Below are 15,659 nucleotides of genomic sequence, written 5' to 3' on the forward strand. Positions count from 1 at the left end.
AGAATGTAAAGAATTATTAGTTTTCAAACAATGCAATATTTGTTTCCCCTTTACTAATGTCCCGCAAAAACTTTTTTATAGGTTAAACAACTTATTTATTATCATTAGTTTTAGATACAAAAGTAAAAAGAGCATTACAAATTTACTTTGTCATATATGGTAATATTCTTAAATTCGAGATTTATAATAAATTTATAAATTCTTAGCCGGCCAATTCGTCTATAATTTTGGTTTTATTTTGCATATGATCTATGAGCAAGCTGCCAACATCCACAAGATTTCCCGCGGTATCATGCGCTGCAAAAATAGGAGGATCGTTAGAATTAGAAACCAGGAAGATTTCCAGATTGGTTAGTTCCTAGAGTTTCAAAAGTTAAATTTAGTTCAGTGACTATTAATATTTACATATATTGGCACAACGGTTATTCTACTGGTTACTTAGTTTTCAAATCTCTTCAAAGGGTTTTAACATACAGTTATAGATGATGAGCTGCACCTCGTTGCGGGTCTCGGGCCAAGTCGTAATGAGCTCCTTTAGGTGCTTATAGAACTTTAGCCAGATCTCCCGCTTTAGTTCCTGCATCTGCCAGGTGGCCGACAAGTTAAACTGCATGGCATCGAAGAAGGACAACATGGGCGTGGCGCCCTCCATGGCGAAGTAGTAGGTCTTGCCGTTGACCTTTTTTTTCAGTTTGTAGACAGCATGCTTAAAGGGGCGATTTACTCCGGCTCTATTAATGTACTTCGTCTCCAGAGGCTGAAAATATAATATTTTTGATCAGTATGAACTTCTAGAAGAACTCTTGAAGTTTTACTTGAACTTTCTCCAAAAGATTGCTTTCGAGTTCGCCGCTGACAAACATTTCGTCGGGAATGAGGATGACCAGTCGATCCACTCCAAAAGTGACGTTGTGTGTGTCCTGGGGAGTATTTTATTCTTATTCCTTTGCCTTAATGTTTGGGCACTTACTTACCTCGTACACAGCCATTCGATGCTTAATTCCATCGTCCATGCGTTCCGGCAACGAAAGTTTGAGGTAGCCGTGGAAGTAGTTGGATGCCATTCCTGCCGCATAGTCCAGCCCATGGTTACCCCGTATCCAGTGGGAGTAGCTCAGGGTGCTCTGACCTAGGTCGCTAAAGATCCAGTACAGCGGCATTTGGGCCAAGAACATGACTGTGGGCACTACAGACCTAAAATCCCCGCTAACCGAAATTCGGGAAAGTGCCACGAAAAGGTAAGCCAGCAGGAGGTAGACTGACTTGCTGTTGTAGGAGTACGAGCGCCGCACAATAGTCCAAACCCGATCCTCGGGAAGATAGTACCGGCTGTAGTAGACATACTCAACGGCACAGCGATATAAACGCTGAAGGAAGTCGGCCAGAAACACGGTGGCCACAACGCGAACGGATGTGTCTGCAATGAATCACGGCTATATAGTGGTTGGAGTCTAATCAGTCGTCACTCACCTATGTAATCTCCGATCATTTTCTTCAAATAAAAACATTTCCTGCTCTTCTCCGTCCGCACTGCCTGCTCCTCTTCTTCCGCGTTGTTTGCGATTGCCATTTTTCGAATCATATGGTATATGTACGTGTTGCCAGACCGAACAGAAGATTTCGCGAAAGCTTACTAGGAATTCAAAGTTTTTAAGAAATATTTAGTTTTAACATTGATATAATACAAAAATTAAATAGGATCTCATGATTTAGAAATTAACGAATATATAACTAATATTTTAATTGCACTTAATCTAAAAACATAATATAATTTTTTACGTCAACATACATTTTTTTAAAAATTAAATTCCTAAAAGCTAAGTATTTGACCACAACTGTAAGCAATTATTATGTATGCAGAACTCGATTTTTCCAAAATATTATACAGAAATATTATTGATAATGATTTCCGTTTCGATAATGATATTTGAAAATAAAGGCAATTCTAAATTTGAAGTATGAATGTGTGTGCACAAAGAAGCAATCGCATTCTTGTGTGCAACTTTTTAATATCGCAATCAAAGAAATACATTGTTCTGTTTATTTATGTTGATTTTCTGTGTTTATTTATTCCTATTGGAGACGGGTGCGCCAGTAAATGTTTTTTAATAATTTATAGGTTTTTATTTTATCGATTTTTGGAAGACACGGTTAAACATAAGATTAATTTAAACAAAGGACTTGTATTGGCGAAAGAAATAAAAACTGACAACATTTGTTGGGCTGCTGCTGCTCTGAGCTTGAATATTTAAAAAGTCAAGCTATTTTTATACCCTTGCAGAGGGTATTATAATTTTGGTCAGAAGTGTGCAACGCAGTGAAGGAGACATCTCCGACCCTATAAAGTATATATATTCTTGATCAGGATCACCTCCTGAGTTGATATAGCCATGTCCGTCTGTCCGTCTGTCCGTCTGTCCGTCTGTCCGTCTGTCTGTCCGTCTGTCTGTCCGTCTGTCTGTCCGTCTGTCTGTTTCTACGCAAACTAGTCTCTCAGTTTTAAAGCTATCGAACTGAAACTTTGCACACACCCTTCTTTCCTTTGCACGCAGTATATAAGTCGGAACGGACGGGATCGGCCGACTATATCCTATAGCTGCCATATAACTGATTGATCGGAAATGCCATAACTTTGGTGTTTGTAAAGTAAGGAAGCTGGGACTTCCTATGGGTTTTATATTTGGCCAATCAATCCGACCTACCAAATTTCATAAGGATCGGCCGACTATATCCTATAGCTGCCATATAACTGAACGATTGGAAATGCCATAACTTTGGTGTTTGCAAAGCTAGGAAGCTGGGACTTCCTATGGGTTTTATATTTGACCAATCAATCCGACCTACCGAATTTCATAAGGATCGGCCGACTATATCCTTTAGCTGCCATATAACTGATTGATCGGAAATGTCATAACTTTGGTGTTTGTTAAGTTAGGAAGTTGGGATTTTCTATGGGCTTTATTTTTGGCCAATCAATCCGGCCTATCAAATTTCATAAGGATCGGCCGACTATATCCTATAGCTGCCATATAACTGAACGATTGGAAATGCCATAACTTTGGTTTTTTTAAAGTAAGAAAGTTGTGATTTTTTATGAGTATTAAAAATGCATCATATGAATAATTTTGGAGAATATAATTTACAGAGTATTCTGCAAGGGTATATCAACTTCGGCTTCGCTCGAAGTTAGCTTTCCTTTCTTGTTATATTATATTAAAGGCTGATAAATTCATTATCTTTTCTATAACAGTGCTTAAGCTGGACTAATAGCTTATGTTGTAACTGGACTTCAAAGTGAATCTATTGCAATTTATTTTTAACTTTGTGTAAAACTGTTTTTATACCCTTGCAGAGGGTATTATAATTTTGGTCAAAAGACATCTCCGACCCTATAAAGTATATATATTCTTGATCAGGATCACCTCCTGAGTTGATATAGCCATGTCCGTCTGTCCGTCTGTCTGTTTCTACGCAAACTAGTCTCTCAGTTTTAAAGCTATCGAATTGAAACTTTGCACACACCCTTCTTTTCTTTGCACGCAGTATATAAGTCGGAACGGCCGGGATCGGCCGACTATATCCTATAGCTGCCATATAACTGATTGATCGGAAATGCCATAACTTTCGTGTTTGTAAAGTTGGGAAGTTGGGATTTTCTATGGGTTTTATATTTGGCCAATCAATCAGACCTATTAAATTTCACAAGGATCGGCCGATTGTTCAACAATAAATATAAAAATAAAAAAACTAAAAGTATGAAAATTGGTATATCTCTGACTTAATTCCTTTTAAATATTGTTTATTAATTTTTTTTTTTTTGTATGGAAAATATTTTAAATTCTTGAAATTTATCATTACACGAAAAAGGTCACGCTCCCACGTCAAAAGTTTGGATGTAAATGTGTAAAATTGATGACCATCAATGAACAAATGAAATAAAAACTTAATTTAGCAGTTAATTTTCAGGGGAAGATTCTTTTCATTATACTCTATTAAAATCTCCCAACTTACATTCATTAAAATCAAGTAATTCACCGCACCTTATAAATTAAAAACAGAAACTCTGGTTTTATAGCCACAGAAATTTAAAACGATATTTATATAACCCGATTTGTATATATATATCTAATTTTACTTACATTTGTAAGTCTGGTCAGGAGTACGAATCTCATCTGAATGATCTCAGGTTCAAAAGCTTACTGCAAAATGTTTTATACAGCACAACAACTTTTCCTTGTTCGGAAGGTCGAGTCTCAACTGAATGATCTAATCTTGGAATTAGCACTGCCAAGATGTTGTTGGGATGTCCCTATTTCTATCCCATAGGCCCATTAAATATATTATTCAAAAGCAAATAATAATAAGACCGTAGAACACATTTTATAATAACACGTTAATTAGAGTAACCGTATTCGCTATTTTCACATTAACTAAGATAGTACTAAATCGATGCATCGATAATGCAATCGATGTTTCCCCACCTCTAATTTGTATAACTGCATCTTAAGCGTCAGCAATTGTTGTTATTAGCAATGCAAAAATCGTATTAGTTCCGTGATGTCTTTAAGTCCGCGACAATAAAAGTAATACAATTAATATTAATCTGAGCCGCTAAGCTCAAAATGTAAATCTGAAGTTTGCCTAGCTACTCAAAGCAAACTTAATTGGATAAACAAAGCAAGTACTTTGATATTTCATTGTATATGTAAATCGTACTTTTATTACATATTACTCATGAATGGCTCTTATTGTTGGAACTAATAGGCTGTGGCTTAGACTAGAAGCGACTAAATCGATATTTTTCGGACTTCACAGAATCCGAGAGCACGTCATCAGTGGCGATTCGTTGTTGATTCCCCCGATAAGCAAAACAAAGCGGCTTGAGGAGCTGAGGGCAGGAAGTGCCGAACCGCACCCTTAACAAAGAAGAATCTGCGGCACCAACATGCCGATTCTATATAGTGTAATTTCGCGGGGCACCACGGTGCTGGCCAAGTTTGCCGAGTGCGTCGGCAACTTTGCCGAAGTCACGGAGCACATAATCGGCCGGATCGGGGTGCACAACCACAAGATGACTTACACACACGGCGACTACCTGATCCACTACAATTGCGAGAACAAGTTGGTCTACATGTGCATCACCGACAACGTGGGTGAACGAACCACTGGCCCAGTTATCCGCCAGTTACCAGTTGCCCAATCGATATTATCTTGTATCTTTGTAGGAGTTCGAGCAATCCCGGGCTTTTCTTTTCTTGGCGGATGTCAAGCAGAAGTTTATCCAGACTTATGGCCTGCAGGTGGCCACGGCCATCGCATACTCTATGAACACGGAATTCTCCAAGATCCTGGCCCAGCAAATGGTCTACTTCAGTCAGTCACGGGAGGTGGACACCATTTCGAGGGTCCATGGACAGATCGACGAGCTAAAAGACATAATGGTTAAGAATATTGGTAAGTATGAACACTGATCTCTCAATCTTTTCAATTTTCTGATCCCTCTTTTTTCCAATTGTAGACAGTCTGCGAGATCGCGGCGAGAAACTGGAGCTGCTGGTTAACAAGACCGAAAACTTGAGCAATAATGTAAGATAAAACCCAATAATCTTGGAAATGTTACTTTATAACCTCTTTTACAGTCCGTTGCATTCCGCAAAGCCTCGCGAAATTTGGCACGACAAATGTTTTGGAAGAACATCCGGATCTACGTGGTGGTGGGCCTGGTGATAACCTTTATTGTGTACGTGATCGTGAGCATGGCCTGCGGCGGCCTTGCTTGGCAGTCCTGTGTTTAGGATGCGCTTTAAAGTTGTTTATATTGTTATAGACTCATAACTCATGTATATTTGCATATAAAACTCTACGGTACTCTCACTATCTATGTTCTATGTAACAAACGTGAATATATACAGTAAATAATGTTGGGAAAGCCATTGAAGAGTTCACTTGTACCCGACGTAGACCACATCGTTTGCCTTGACCTTGCCCGGCAGCCGAAGTCCCAAATGAATGCCCAAAGCCGGTGCGCTATATTTGAACATGCGGTAACTGAGGAGTGTGGAGATAAAGTATCGCGCTAAGTAGGGCTGTTCAGATTTTGTAATGACTTACGTCTTCAGCGTCTTGAGTGGCTCTCCGTCGGAGTCCCTTTCAGCCGTATTCACATCTATGTTTGGAAGGATGCATCGAGTGCATGGCGCCACCGAGCGGAACACAGCGTCGTCCCCAATACGAAGCCATTGCCAATGGTCCTCGGCATAGGGTTCGTCCACATCCATTTTTAGTTCAAAATTACCGCGAAACTGTTGAGCATCCACAGGATGCTTCAGCCGGGTGTTCAGATCAGCCACCGATGAAAGATTCATCAGCATAAAACTGGTGGCATCGGTGAAGGTTCCCTATGGCAAAAGAAAGGATACAAAACATTTACCAAAAATATGTGCCCTGGGATGAATTTTTAAATGTGGGATTCCCCATAATTTGGTCCGTCAGACGAAATATTATTTGACTTAGCATGGAGGTCTTGTTTTAAAGCAACTAAATTATTCTACAATTTGGAAACTGGAATAGATACCCACCGTATCCTCCTGTCTCATAAAAGGCATGCCCTTAAAGTCCGAATTGGCCGCCTTTACTGGTTTTGGATAGGGATAGTAAACTAGCTTGAGGCCGGAATCCTGATTGCGGATTGCCTGGGAGAACCACTTGTTAATCCGATCACCGCAGAGCATCACGTCTACAGGTACGCCCCAAACGACGGTGTGTACATGCTTTTCGGGACCCTCAAGATTCTCAAAGTCCAACTCCAGGTCGGGCAAGTCTTGGGCACTAAAGAGCAGCTTGTTGGGCGACACCTTCTTCGAGTGGATCTGGGTCATCTTCGGATACACCCGAGCCGTGATCATCTCGTTCTTGTCGTTAACCACCATCAAGGTGCGTTCCCTTATTCCCTCAAAGGACATGCTGAGCACATCGCAATCGTACTCGACGCCAGGCTTCGAGATCTCAAGAGGAGCACAGGACTTGACTGGAAAGAAGTGGATCCTCTGCACGGTGCCCACACGTCGCCACTTCTGGGGCATTACATCGCGGGTCAGGTGGCGGAACAGAAGGTAACTGGCCCCTCCCACAGCCACGAGGCCCACGCCTACGCCCACCAGGCTCTTGGGACTGAGGTCAAAGGTCGCGTTGCTTCCACTGGCTGTAGGATAACGCGATTTACTGGAGAATCTCTTATTTTATCCAGATTTTTCACTTACTTGCCATCATCTCATTGACTGCTCTGTAGTCACTTGTTGCTTTCTCAGCGTTAAAAGCTATTTTGATAAGATTTATTGGACGAAAGCTCTCATTTGATGAAGATCTACTTCAAGGCTGGCCATATGTACATATGTACATACATATGTACATTTGTGAAATTATGTGAATTTATCCGTTTATTAAGTTATTTAATCTAAAAAATAGTATTTTTTTTAAATATTATTTTTTGGATTTATTTTGTTTTTTAATTACCATCCCTGCCGCCTCCGCTTTAATCGATAACTGTTATCAGCTATTTAGCCGGCGAATTTGTTTTTTTATTTGTTAGGAAAAACCGTAAAAGGCAGATGATGAACTCTCTCCAGCGATCTTTCTCTTCTTCCAGGTGTTGCTGACATTTTAACGTCAATGGTCTCTCCTCCACAAAAAAAAAACATGCCAAAACTGTGTTCCATTAAATAAATAGTAATTTACCTAAATAATGACAAATCACAAGTTTTAAGAGAAAATCGAAACAAAGTTATGGGTTCTAGAAGTTCAATTGTGGGTCACCACCTGATTACAAATCATCGGAAAATAATAAATAACCAACATGAAAATGGGTCAAAATTTTTACCAACTTTAAAATGACAAATTTAAATGCAGATTTTTAGAGATCCAAAACACAAGTCTTAAGAGATATGCCACGTTAGAATCAGATTAAATTTGTGAATATTATGGAAACTAGAAGTCCAATTATGAGACCCCTTTTTTCAAGGCATCGAAAACTTAGAAATAACTAACATGAAAATGGGTAAAAATTTTGACCAACGTTAAATTGAAAATTTTGAATGCAGACTTTTAGAGAATTGAAACACGAGTCTTTAAAGGTATGCCACTTTGGAATCGGATTAAGTTTGGTAAAGTTATGGAATCTGGAAGTCCAATTATGGGACCCCTTTTTTTCAAGTCATCGAAAACTTATAAATAACTAACATGAAAATGGGTCAAAATTTTGAACAGCGTCAAAATGAAAATTTTGAATGCAAATTTTTAGAGAATTGAAACACGAGTCTTTAGAGGTATGCCACTTTGGAATCGGATTAAGTTTGGTAAAGTTATGGAATCTGGAAGTCCAATTATGGGATCCCTTTTTTTCAAGTCATTGAAAACTTAGAAATAACTAACATGAAAATGGGTCAAAATTTTGACCAATATTAAATTAAAAATTTTGAATGCAAATTTTTAGAGAATTGAAACACAAGTCTTTAAAGGTATGCCACTTTGGAATCGGATTAAGTTTGGTAAAGTTATGGAATCTGGAAGTCCAATTATGGGACCCCTTTTTTTCAAGTCATTGAAAACTTAGAAATAACTAACATGAAAATGGGTCAAAATTTTGATCAACATTAAATTAAAAATTTTGAATGCAAATTTTTAGAGAATTGAAACACGAGTCTTTAAAGGTATGCCACTTTGGAATCGGATTAAGTTTGGTAAAGTTATGGAATCTGGAAGTCCAATAATGGGACCCCTTTTTTTCAAGTCATCGAAAACTTATAAATAACTAACATGAAAATGGGTCAAAATTTTGAACAGCGTCAAAATGAAAATTTTGAATGCAAATTTTTAGAGAATTGAAACACGAGTCTTTAGAGGTATGCCACTTTGGAATCGGATTAAGTTTGGTAAAGTTATGGAATCTGGAAGTCCAATTATGGGATCCCTTTTTTTCAAGTCATTGAAAACTTATAAATAACTAACATGAAAATGGGTCAAAATTTTGAACAGCGTTAAAATGAAAATTTTGAATGCAGATTTTTAGAGAATTGAAACACAAGTCTTTAGAGGTATGCCACTTTGGAATCCGATTATGTTTGGTAAAGTTATGGAATCTGGAAGTCCAATTATGGGACCCCTTTTTTTCAAGTCATTGAAAACTTAGAAATAACTAACATGAAAATGGGTCAAAATTTTGATCAACATTAAATTAAAAATTTTGAATGCAAATTTTTAGAGAATTGAAACACAAGTCTTTAAAGGTATGCCACTTTGGAATCCGATTATGTTTGGTAAAGTTATGGAATCTGGAAGTCCAATTATGGGACCCCTTTTTTCAAGTCATCGAAAACTTAGAAATAACTAACATGAAAATGGGTCAAAATTTTGACCAACGTTAAATTAAAAATTTTGAATGCAGATTTTTAGAGAATTGAAACACGAGTCTTTAGAGGTATGCCACTTTGGAATCGGATTAAGTTTGGTAAAGTTATGGAATCTGGAAGTCCAATTATGGGACCCCTTTTTTTCAAGTCATTGAAAACTTAGAAATAACTAACATGAAAATGGGTCAAAATTTTGATCAACATTAAATTAAAAATTTTGAATGCAAATTTTTAGAGAATTGAAACACAAGTCTTTAAAGGTATGCCACTTTGGAATCCGATTATGTTTGGTAAAGTTATGGAATCTGGAAGTCCAATTATGGGACCTTTTTTTTCAAGTCATCGAAAACTTAGAAATAACTAACATGAAAATGGGTCAAAATTTTGACCAACGTTAAATTGAAAATTTTGAATGCAGATTTTTAGAGAATTGAAACACGAGTCTTTAAAGGTATGCCACTTTGGAATCGGATTAAGTTTGGTAAAGTTATGGAATCTGGAAGTCCAATTATGGGACCCCTTTTTTTCAAGTCATCGAAAACTTATAAATAACTAACATGAAAATGGGTCAAAATTTTGAACAGCGTTAAATTAAAAATTTTGAATGCAAATTTTTAGAGAATTGAAACACAAGTCTTTAAAGGTATGCCACTTTGGAATCCGATTATGTTTGGTAAAGTTATGGAATCTGGAAGTCCAATTATGGGACCCCTTTTTTTCAAGTCATCGAAAACTTAGAAATAACTAACATGAAAATGGGTCAAAATTTTGACCAACGTTAAATTAAAAATTTTGAATGCAGATTTTTAGAGAATTGAAACACGAGTCTTTAAAGGTATGCCACTTTGGAATCGGATTAAGTTTGGTAAAGTTATGGAATCTGGAAGTCCAATTATGGGACCCCTTTTTTTCAAGTCATCGAAAACTTATAAATAACTAACATGAAAATGGGTCAAAATTTTGAACAGCGTTAAATTAAAAATTTTGAATGCAAATTTTTAGAGAATTGAAACACAAGTCTTTAAAGGTATGCCACTTTGGAATCCGATTATGTTTGGTAAAGTTATGGAATCTGGAAGTCCAATTATGGGACCCCTTTTTTCAAGTCATCGAAAACTTAGAAATAACTAACATGAAAATGGGTCAAAATTTTGACCAACGTTAAATTAAAAATTTTGAATGCAGATTTTTAGAGAATTGAAACACGAGTCTTTAAAGGTATGCCACTTTGGAATCGGATTAAGTTTGGTAAAGTTATGGAATCTGGAAGTCCAATTATGGGACCCCTTTTTTTCAAGTCATCGAAAACTTATAAATAACTAACATGAAAATGGGTCAAAATTTTGAACAGCGTTAAAATGAAAATTTTGAATGCAGATTTTTAGAGAATTGAAACACAAGTCTTTAGAGGTATGCCACTTTGGAATCTGATTAAGTTTGGTAAAGTTATGAAATCTGGAAGTCCGATTATGGGACCCCTTTTTTTAAGTCATCGAAAACTTAATAATAACTAACATGAAAATGGGTCAAAAATTTGATCAACGTTAAAATGACAAATTTGAATTCAGATTTCAAATTTGTGTTTACAAGTCTTCGGAAACGTAGAAATAATTAAGTCAAGTCTTAATAGGTAAGTCACAAAAATTCGGCTTAAATTTGGAATGTTACGGAAGTAAAATAAAAATGGTTCGACCGTTTCTATGCCAGCAATATGATAAAGTCGTCCGAATATTTTTAAAACTAAGCCCGTATATCTGAAACTGCTCAAAAATAGAATGTCTATATGGATGTATGTTAAGAAACAACGAGGTTATAATTTTATATCTCTTTCTTTCCGACGTGCAAAAAAAAAAAAAAATGGAAAAATCATTGTTCATCTGTCCCCTACGTAGACCACATCGTTTTCCTTGACTTTTCCCGGCAGCCGAAGTCCCAAATGAATGCCCAGAGCCGGCGAGATTTTGTTGAACAAGCGGTAGCTGTGGAGTACAGGGAAAAGGTACCACGATAAATCGGGTTGTTAGGAGTCTCCGGTGAGTAAGAACCCACCTCCTCAGCGTCTTAAGAGGCTCTCCGTCGGGATCCCTCTCAGCCGTCTTCACATTTATGTTCGGAAAAATGCAGCGGGTGCATGGCGCCACTGAACGGAAAACAGTATCTTCCCCAATACGAAGCCACTGCCAATTGTCCTCGGCATAGGGCTCATCCACATCCATTTTCAGCTCGAAATTGCCGCGGAACTGTAGTGCATCAACAGGATTTTTTAGCCGTGTGTTAAGATCAGCCACCGATGAAAGGTTCATCAGCATAAAACTGGTGGCGTCGTTAAAGGTTCCCTGGGCGAAGAAGATAAGAGACAGGTTAAAATAACTTTAAAATTCGTTTAGACTAATTTATAAGGGGCAAACAGCCAACCCATACAACTATATTTTGGAAACAGGAACAAAATACGCACCGAATCCTCCTGTCTTATGAAGGGCATGTCCTTGAGCCGCGGATTAATTGTCATCACTGGTTTTGGATAGGGATAGTGAACTAGCTTGAGGCCGGTATCTTGTTTAAGGATAGCCTGTGAGAACCACTTGTTGATCCGATCTCCGCAGGGCATCGCGTCCACAGGGACTCCCCAAACAGCGGTGGGCACATCCTTTTCGGGACCCTCAAGATTCTCAAAGTCCAATTCCAGGTCGGGCAAGTCCTGGGCACTAAAGAGCAGCTTGCTGGGCGACACCTTCTTCGAGTGGATCTGGGTCATCTGCGGATACACCCGAGCCGTGACCATCTCGTTCTTGTCGTTAACCACCATCAAGGTGCGATCCCTTATTCCCTCAAAGGACATGCTCAGCACATCGCAGTCGTACTCGACGCCAGGCTTCGAGATCTCAAGAGGAGCACAGGATTTGACTGGAAAGAAGTGGATCCTCTGCACGGTGCCCACACGTCGCCACTTCTGGGGCATTATATCGCGGGTCAGGTGGCGGTACAGAAGGTAACTGGCCCCTCCCACAGCCACCAGGCCCACGCCCACGCCGACCAGGCTCTTGGGACAGAGGTCAAAGGTCGCGTTGCTTCCACTGGCTGCAGGGTAAGGACACGTTATTAAAATAACTCCTATTTTATAAGCAATTTGCACTTACTTGCCATCGTTTTCCTGTTTCTGTTGAAGCCACTTGTTGCTTTCCCTGCGTGAAAAGCTTCACTGATTAAATTTTTTGGACAAAAGCTTTTCTTTGATGAAGATCTTTCCAAGGCTGGACAGCATGTACGGCCATTTTACACCTTTAATTACATTAGCGAAAGCAAGTACTAACAAAAACTGATGATATGGAATGTAATTTATTTTTTTATTAGTTGTCGGACATAAACTTTTAAAACAGGTTTTTATTTTTATAGTTTTTTTTTGTTTTAAAATGACCATCCCTGCCGCCCCAATGCTTATCGATAACTTTTATCGGCTATGTAGCCGGCGATTTTGTTTACGTTTGTTTATCTTTTAATCAGTGTTTCAAGAAGACTGTGAATATACATATTCAAAATACCTTATATTTCTTCTGCATCTAATAAAGAACCCTCTCCTTGGATCTTCAAAAATGAGTGACACCGAATCAAAGGCAGCGAAGGGGTCAGAAGAAAAAGACTCTTCCCAGAATCCTGAACTGGATGTAAGCAGCGAGATGTTCAATCCTCTTCAAGCTTTATACGAACCGAATTATAAGATTACGGACGCGGTTCCAAAAGTTCTCTACCAAAATTTGGCCGCCTTCGAGAGTGCCCTGAAAAAGTTTGGGATCTGGAAGTTAAACAAGCGGCAAAAGCCGGAAACTGCAGCAGGAGCAGCAAAAATGGCCTCCACTTCCCGGTCTGCACATATCCCAGAGGCTCCTCAGCGCCGTTTTGAGCTCCATCAGATGCCCACTACGAAGGCCTCGAGCAAGAAGCACTATCGCAACATTTTCACATACATGGAGGCGACTGTCGGACCGCTTGAACTCCTTAAGAAGTGCATACCGTCGGTCGGCCACAAGGAAACTAAGGAAAGCACTGAAAGGATACGAGTCCGGGTGGTTCTCCGCAAGCAAGGAGCGATAGGCGGCACCGTGGAGGGTGAACTGGTGGCCTTCGACAAGCAGTGGAATCTTCTCCTAAAAAAAGCCACCGAAACCTGGAAGCGACGAAAGTACAATTACGGAGAGCAGAACATATGCGACACACCTGTGGATTGCACCGATCGACTCAGAGAGCTGGGAATCACTTATCCCAAGACTCAAGTCAAAAGTTTGAACCGAAAGAACGTAGAGATAAAGCGTGATCTGCCACAGATCTTGATACGCGGCGAAAATGTGGTTTTAGTTAGTTTAATAGCTAAGGAAATGTAGTATATAGCTTGCTTTAAATCTCATCATTCATTAGACTTCAAAAGGGAGCAAATAATAGCTAAGAAATTAACTTATAACCTTAATATAAATAAATTTGTTTACAAATGGTTAGTTGTATAATTTGTATTATAACCAAATAAGATTCTTTTGTGTTAATGCCTTGAAGGGATTCGCTTTGTAAAGGGGAATTATAATTATCACTGTTTGTTTGTTACGCACAACTTAAATTAGGGTCGTCGGATCTGCCTCCTCCTCTGATTCCTTTTCTCCACTCTGTGAGTGGACCAACTTGTGCAGCTCCAGTACCTCCACCGTCTGGAATCTGCGCCAGCAGACGCTGCAGGAGAACCTGCGAGCACTGTCGCCCTCGTGGAATTTTCGGATGTGGCACTTCAAGGTGTAGTTCTCTCGAAATTGCCGGCTGCATTGGGGACAGGATAATCTCGGCTGATCGTGGGTGCGCCGGTGAACGGCCAAGGCGGAGCTGGTCTTGCAGCTCTGCCCGCACACCTCGCAGGTGTAGTTCCTTTCGCCTGCATGCATGGCCTGGTGCTGATGGAAGTCCCACTTGGATGGGGCGTTGTAGTCGCACTGGCTGCACTGCCACTCCACCGGCTTGAAGTGGTAGCGCGCTTGGTGCTGCTGCAGCTTGGAAGCGAGGGGGAAGCCCTGGTGGCACACCTGACACACATTCGGATTGGGTCCGCCATGCACACGGAACTTATGTAGGCGCAGCTGAAGCTCGTTGAGGAAACGCCGGTCGCACTCCTCGCAAATAGTCACCGAGATGTGGTTCGTGGGCATGAATCTCAGCAAACTGCGGTAGTATTTCGGATAGCGGCAACGAAAGTCGGAGTTGCTCAACTGCATCACATACTGCCGTTCGAACCAGACTTGCAGAAAACGGGCACTTGCACTGATCACCTGGGTCTGCAACTGGAAGCCAAACCGCTGGAATAGTGCCTCTGTCACCTTTTGAGAACTCTCCAGGCGATTCTCTCGGTTAATCCCACGGTGACTGTTCCAGAGAAACTTGTGCCGGCGCATAAGTTCAATAAAATACTGAATAATCTCAGCACTAGTCCGCTGGAGGCTGTAGAAGGGCTTGTTGGGTTTGTTGAAGATGTATTCCTGTGGAAGGTTAAGAAGACAAAGGTAAGGACAGTGTTTTTTAGCTTCAATTTTTACATACATGGTTACTAATCTTTTTAGGCTCATCATGATTCTTGTCTTCTTCCGATGGGCAGCTTAGTTCTTCGTTATCTTGCTCATCCTCCAGGAACTCTACATTTGTGAACATTTCCTGCTCCTGGGCTTCTGCCATTTCGAGTTCCTGGGCAATGCCCGCCTCTGAGAGGTTGGCCAGCTCCATCTGGATCTCGTCATGGATCTCATCCACATCTCCAGTTACCTGATGGGCTCCGCCATGCGTTTGAACCAAGTGTCTCAAGAAATCCTCCCACTCGCCACCGCCAAAAGTGTCCGCATTGCAGAGACAGCATTTAATACGAATGGATGAGTCCTTTTTTATATACACCCGTGCACTTTCCACATAGTGCTGACCATTTGAAAGCTGTGGTGTCATGTCCTTGGATTCTACATGTTAATTAATATTTAAACATTTTATAAACGAATTTGTAAACTTATGAGATTGCCAGTGTTGAAAAACTTGGGCCACAAGCAGGGCTGTAACGGCCAAATGTTATCGATAGAAACACATCGCGCAATCGAATTTGAATGGTAATTCCGACTTGACAAAAAACCAATGTTTGTTTTGGCTTTTGTTTTGCTCGTCTTTGTGTGTGAACTCAAAGGACAGGCATTGTTGCAAACGCACAAAAAGTGCACATTGTTGGCCTGACAAAGCGGGTAAAAAAAT

The 15,659-nt window shown here is 39.8% G+C and overlaps 6 protein-coding genes across 6 annotated transcripts; 2 read left to right on the forward strand and 4 right to left on the reverse strand.

The window, feature by feature from the left end:
• Positions 1-78: 78 nt before the first annotated feature.
• LOC108040801 lies at positions 79-4,263 on the reverse strand. The gene is made up of 6 exons (XM_017118411.1): positions 4,140-4,263; positions 1,471-1,633; positions 975-1,417; positions 816-920; positions 475-757; positions 79-297 (listed from the first exon to the last, which is right to left on the reverse strand). The coding sequence occupies exons 2-6, from the start codon at positions 1,580-1,582 to the stop codon at positions 203-205; spliced, it is 1,038 nt and encodes a 345-aa protein (XP_016973900.1). The 5' UTR covers positions 1,583-1,633; positions 4,140-4,263; the 3' UTR covers positions 79-202.
• A 552-nt stretch (positions 4,264-4,815) lies between these two features.
• Positions 4,816-5,933, forward strand: LOC108040905 (vesicle-associated membrane protein 7). The gene is made up of 4 exons (XM_017118571.1): positions 4,816-5,149; positions 5,226-5,454; positions 5,519-5,586; positions 5,640-5,933. The coding sequence occupies exons 1-4, from the start codon at positions 4,946-4,948 to the stop codon at positions 5,793-5,795; spliced, it is 657 nt and encodes a 218-aa protein (XP_016974060.1). The 5' UTR covers positions 4,816-4,945; the 3' UTR covers positions 5,796-5,933.
• Positions 5,932-7,556, reverse strand: LOC108040904 (mitochondrial amidoxime-reducing component 1-like). Its single transcript, XM_017118570.2, has 5 exons — positions 7,513-7,556; positions 7,260-7,453; positions 6,579-7,201; positions 6,112-6,398; positions 5,932-6,048 (listed from the first exon to the last, which is right to left on the reverse strand). Exons 2-5 carry the CDS (start codon positions 7,267-7,269, stop codon positions 5,943-5,945), a joined length of 1,026 nt encoding a protein of 341 aa, XP_016974059.1. The 5' UTR covers positions 7,270-7,453; positions 7,513-7,556; the 3' UTR covers positions 5,932-5,942.
• A 3,634-nt stretch (positions 7,557-11,190) lies between these two features.
• Positions 11,191-12,782, reverse strand: LOC108040802 (mitochondrial amidoxime-reducing component 1). The gene is made up of 4 exons (XM_017118412.2): positions 12,542-12,782; positions 11,860-12,482; positions 11,454-11,740; positions 11,191-11,383 (listed from the first exon to the last, which is right to left on the reverse strand). The coding sequence occupies exons 1-4, from the start codon at positions 12,546-12,548 to the stop codon at positions 11,278-11,280; spliced, it is 1,023 nt and encodes a 340-aa protein (XP_016973901.1). The 5' UTR covers positions 12,549-12,782; the 3' UTR covers positions 11,191-11,277.
• Positions 12,783-12,874: 92 nt separating this feature from the next.
• On the forward strand, positions 12,875-13,917 carry LOC108040852 (U7 snRNA-associated Sm-like protein LSm11). The gene has a single exon (XM_017118502.1). It carries the CDS (start codon positions 12,995-12,997, stop codon positions 13,778-13,780), a length of 786 nt encoding a protein of 261 aa, XP_016973991.1. The 5' UTR covers positions 12,875-12,994; the 3' UTR covers positions 13,781-13,917.
• LOC108040851 (zinc finger protein 718) lies at positions 13,889-15,654 on the reverse strand. The gene is made up of 2 exons (XM_017118501.1): positions 14,973-15,654; positions 13,889-14,911 (listed from the first exon to the last, which is right to left on the reverse strand). The coding sequence occupies exons 1-2, from the start codon at positions 15,363-15,365 to the stop codon at positions 14,003-14,005; spliced, it is 1,302 nt and encodes a 433-aa protein (XP_016973990.1). The 5' UTR covers positions 15,366-15,654; the 3' UTR covers positions 13,889-14,002.
• Between the last annotated feature and the right edge of the window lie 5 nt (positions 15,655-15,659).

The sequence above is a fragment of the Drosophila rhopaloa genome, unplaced genomic scaffold, assembly GCF_018152115.1.
Source record: "Drosophila rhopaloa isolate 14029-0021.01 unplaced genomic scaffold, ASM1815211v1 contig_115, whole genome shotgun sequence".
NCBI lineage: Eukaryota > Metazoa > Arthropoda > Insecta > Diptera > Drosophilidae > Drosophila > Drosophila rhopaloa.

Coding starts and splice junctions, on each gene's coding strand:
- LOC108040801 (XM_017118411.1), bottom strand. CDS start 1,582: ATGATTCGAAAAATGGCAATCGCAAACAACGCGGAAGAAGAGGAGCAG. Junction 1,418..1,470: donor AATGATCGGAGATTACATAG/GTGAGTGACGAC, acceptor GATTCATTGCAG/ACACATCCGTTCGCGTTGTG. Junction 298..474: donor GCAGCTCATCATCTATAACT/GTATGTTAAAAC, acceptor CTATTTTTGCAG/CGCATGATACCGCGGGAAAT.
- LOC108040905 (XM_017118571.1), top strand. CDS start 4,946: ATGCCGATTCTATATAGTGTAATTTCGCGGGGCACCACGGTGCTGGCC. Junction 5,150..5,225: donor ACATGTGCATCACCGACAAC/GTGGGTGAACGA, acceptor GTATCTTTGTAG/GAGTTCGAGCAATCCCGGGC. Junction 5,587..5,639: donor CCGAAAACTTGAGCAATAAT/GTAAGATAAAAC, acceptor CCTCTTTTACAG/TCCGTTGCATTCCGCAAAGC.
- LOC108040904 (XM_017118570.2), bottom strand. Junction 6,399..6,578: donor TTATGAGACAGGAGGATACG/GTGGGTATCTAT, acceptor CTTTTGCCATAG/GGAACCTTCACCGATGCCAC. Junction 6,049..6,111: donor CCACTCAAGACGCTGAAGAC/GTAAGTCATTAC, acceptor CACACTCCTCAG/TTACCGCATGTTCAAATATA.
- LOC108040802 (XM_017118412.2), bottom strand. Junction 11,741..11,859: donor TCATAAGACAGGAGGATTCG/GTGCGTATTTTG, acceptor TTCTTCGCCCAG/GGAACCTTTAACGACGCCAC. Junction 11,384..11,453: donor CCTCTTAAGACGCTGAGGAG/GTGGGTTCTTAC, acceptor TGTACTCCACAG/CTACCGCTTGTTCAACAAAA.
- LOC108040852 (XM_017118502.1), top strand. CDS start 12,995: ATGAGTGACACCGAATCAAAGGCAGCGAAGGGGTCAGAAGAAAAAGAC.
- LOC108040851 (XM_017118501.1), bottom strand. CDS start 15,365: ATGACACCACAGCTTTCAAATGGTCAGCACTATGTGGAAAGTGCACGG. Junction 14,912..14,972: donor CTAAAAAGATTAGTAACCAT/GTATGTAAAAAT, acceptor AACCTTCCACAG/GAATACATCTTCAACAAACC.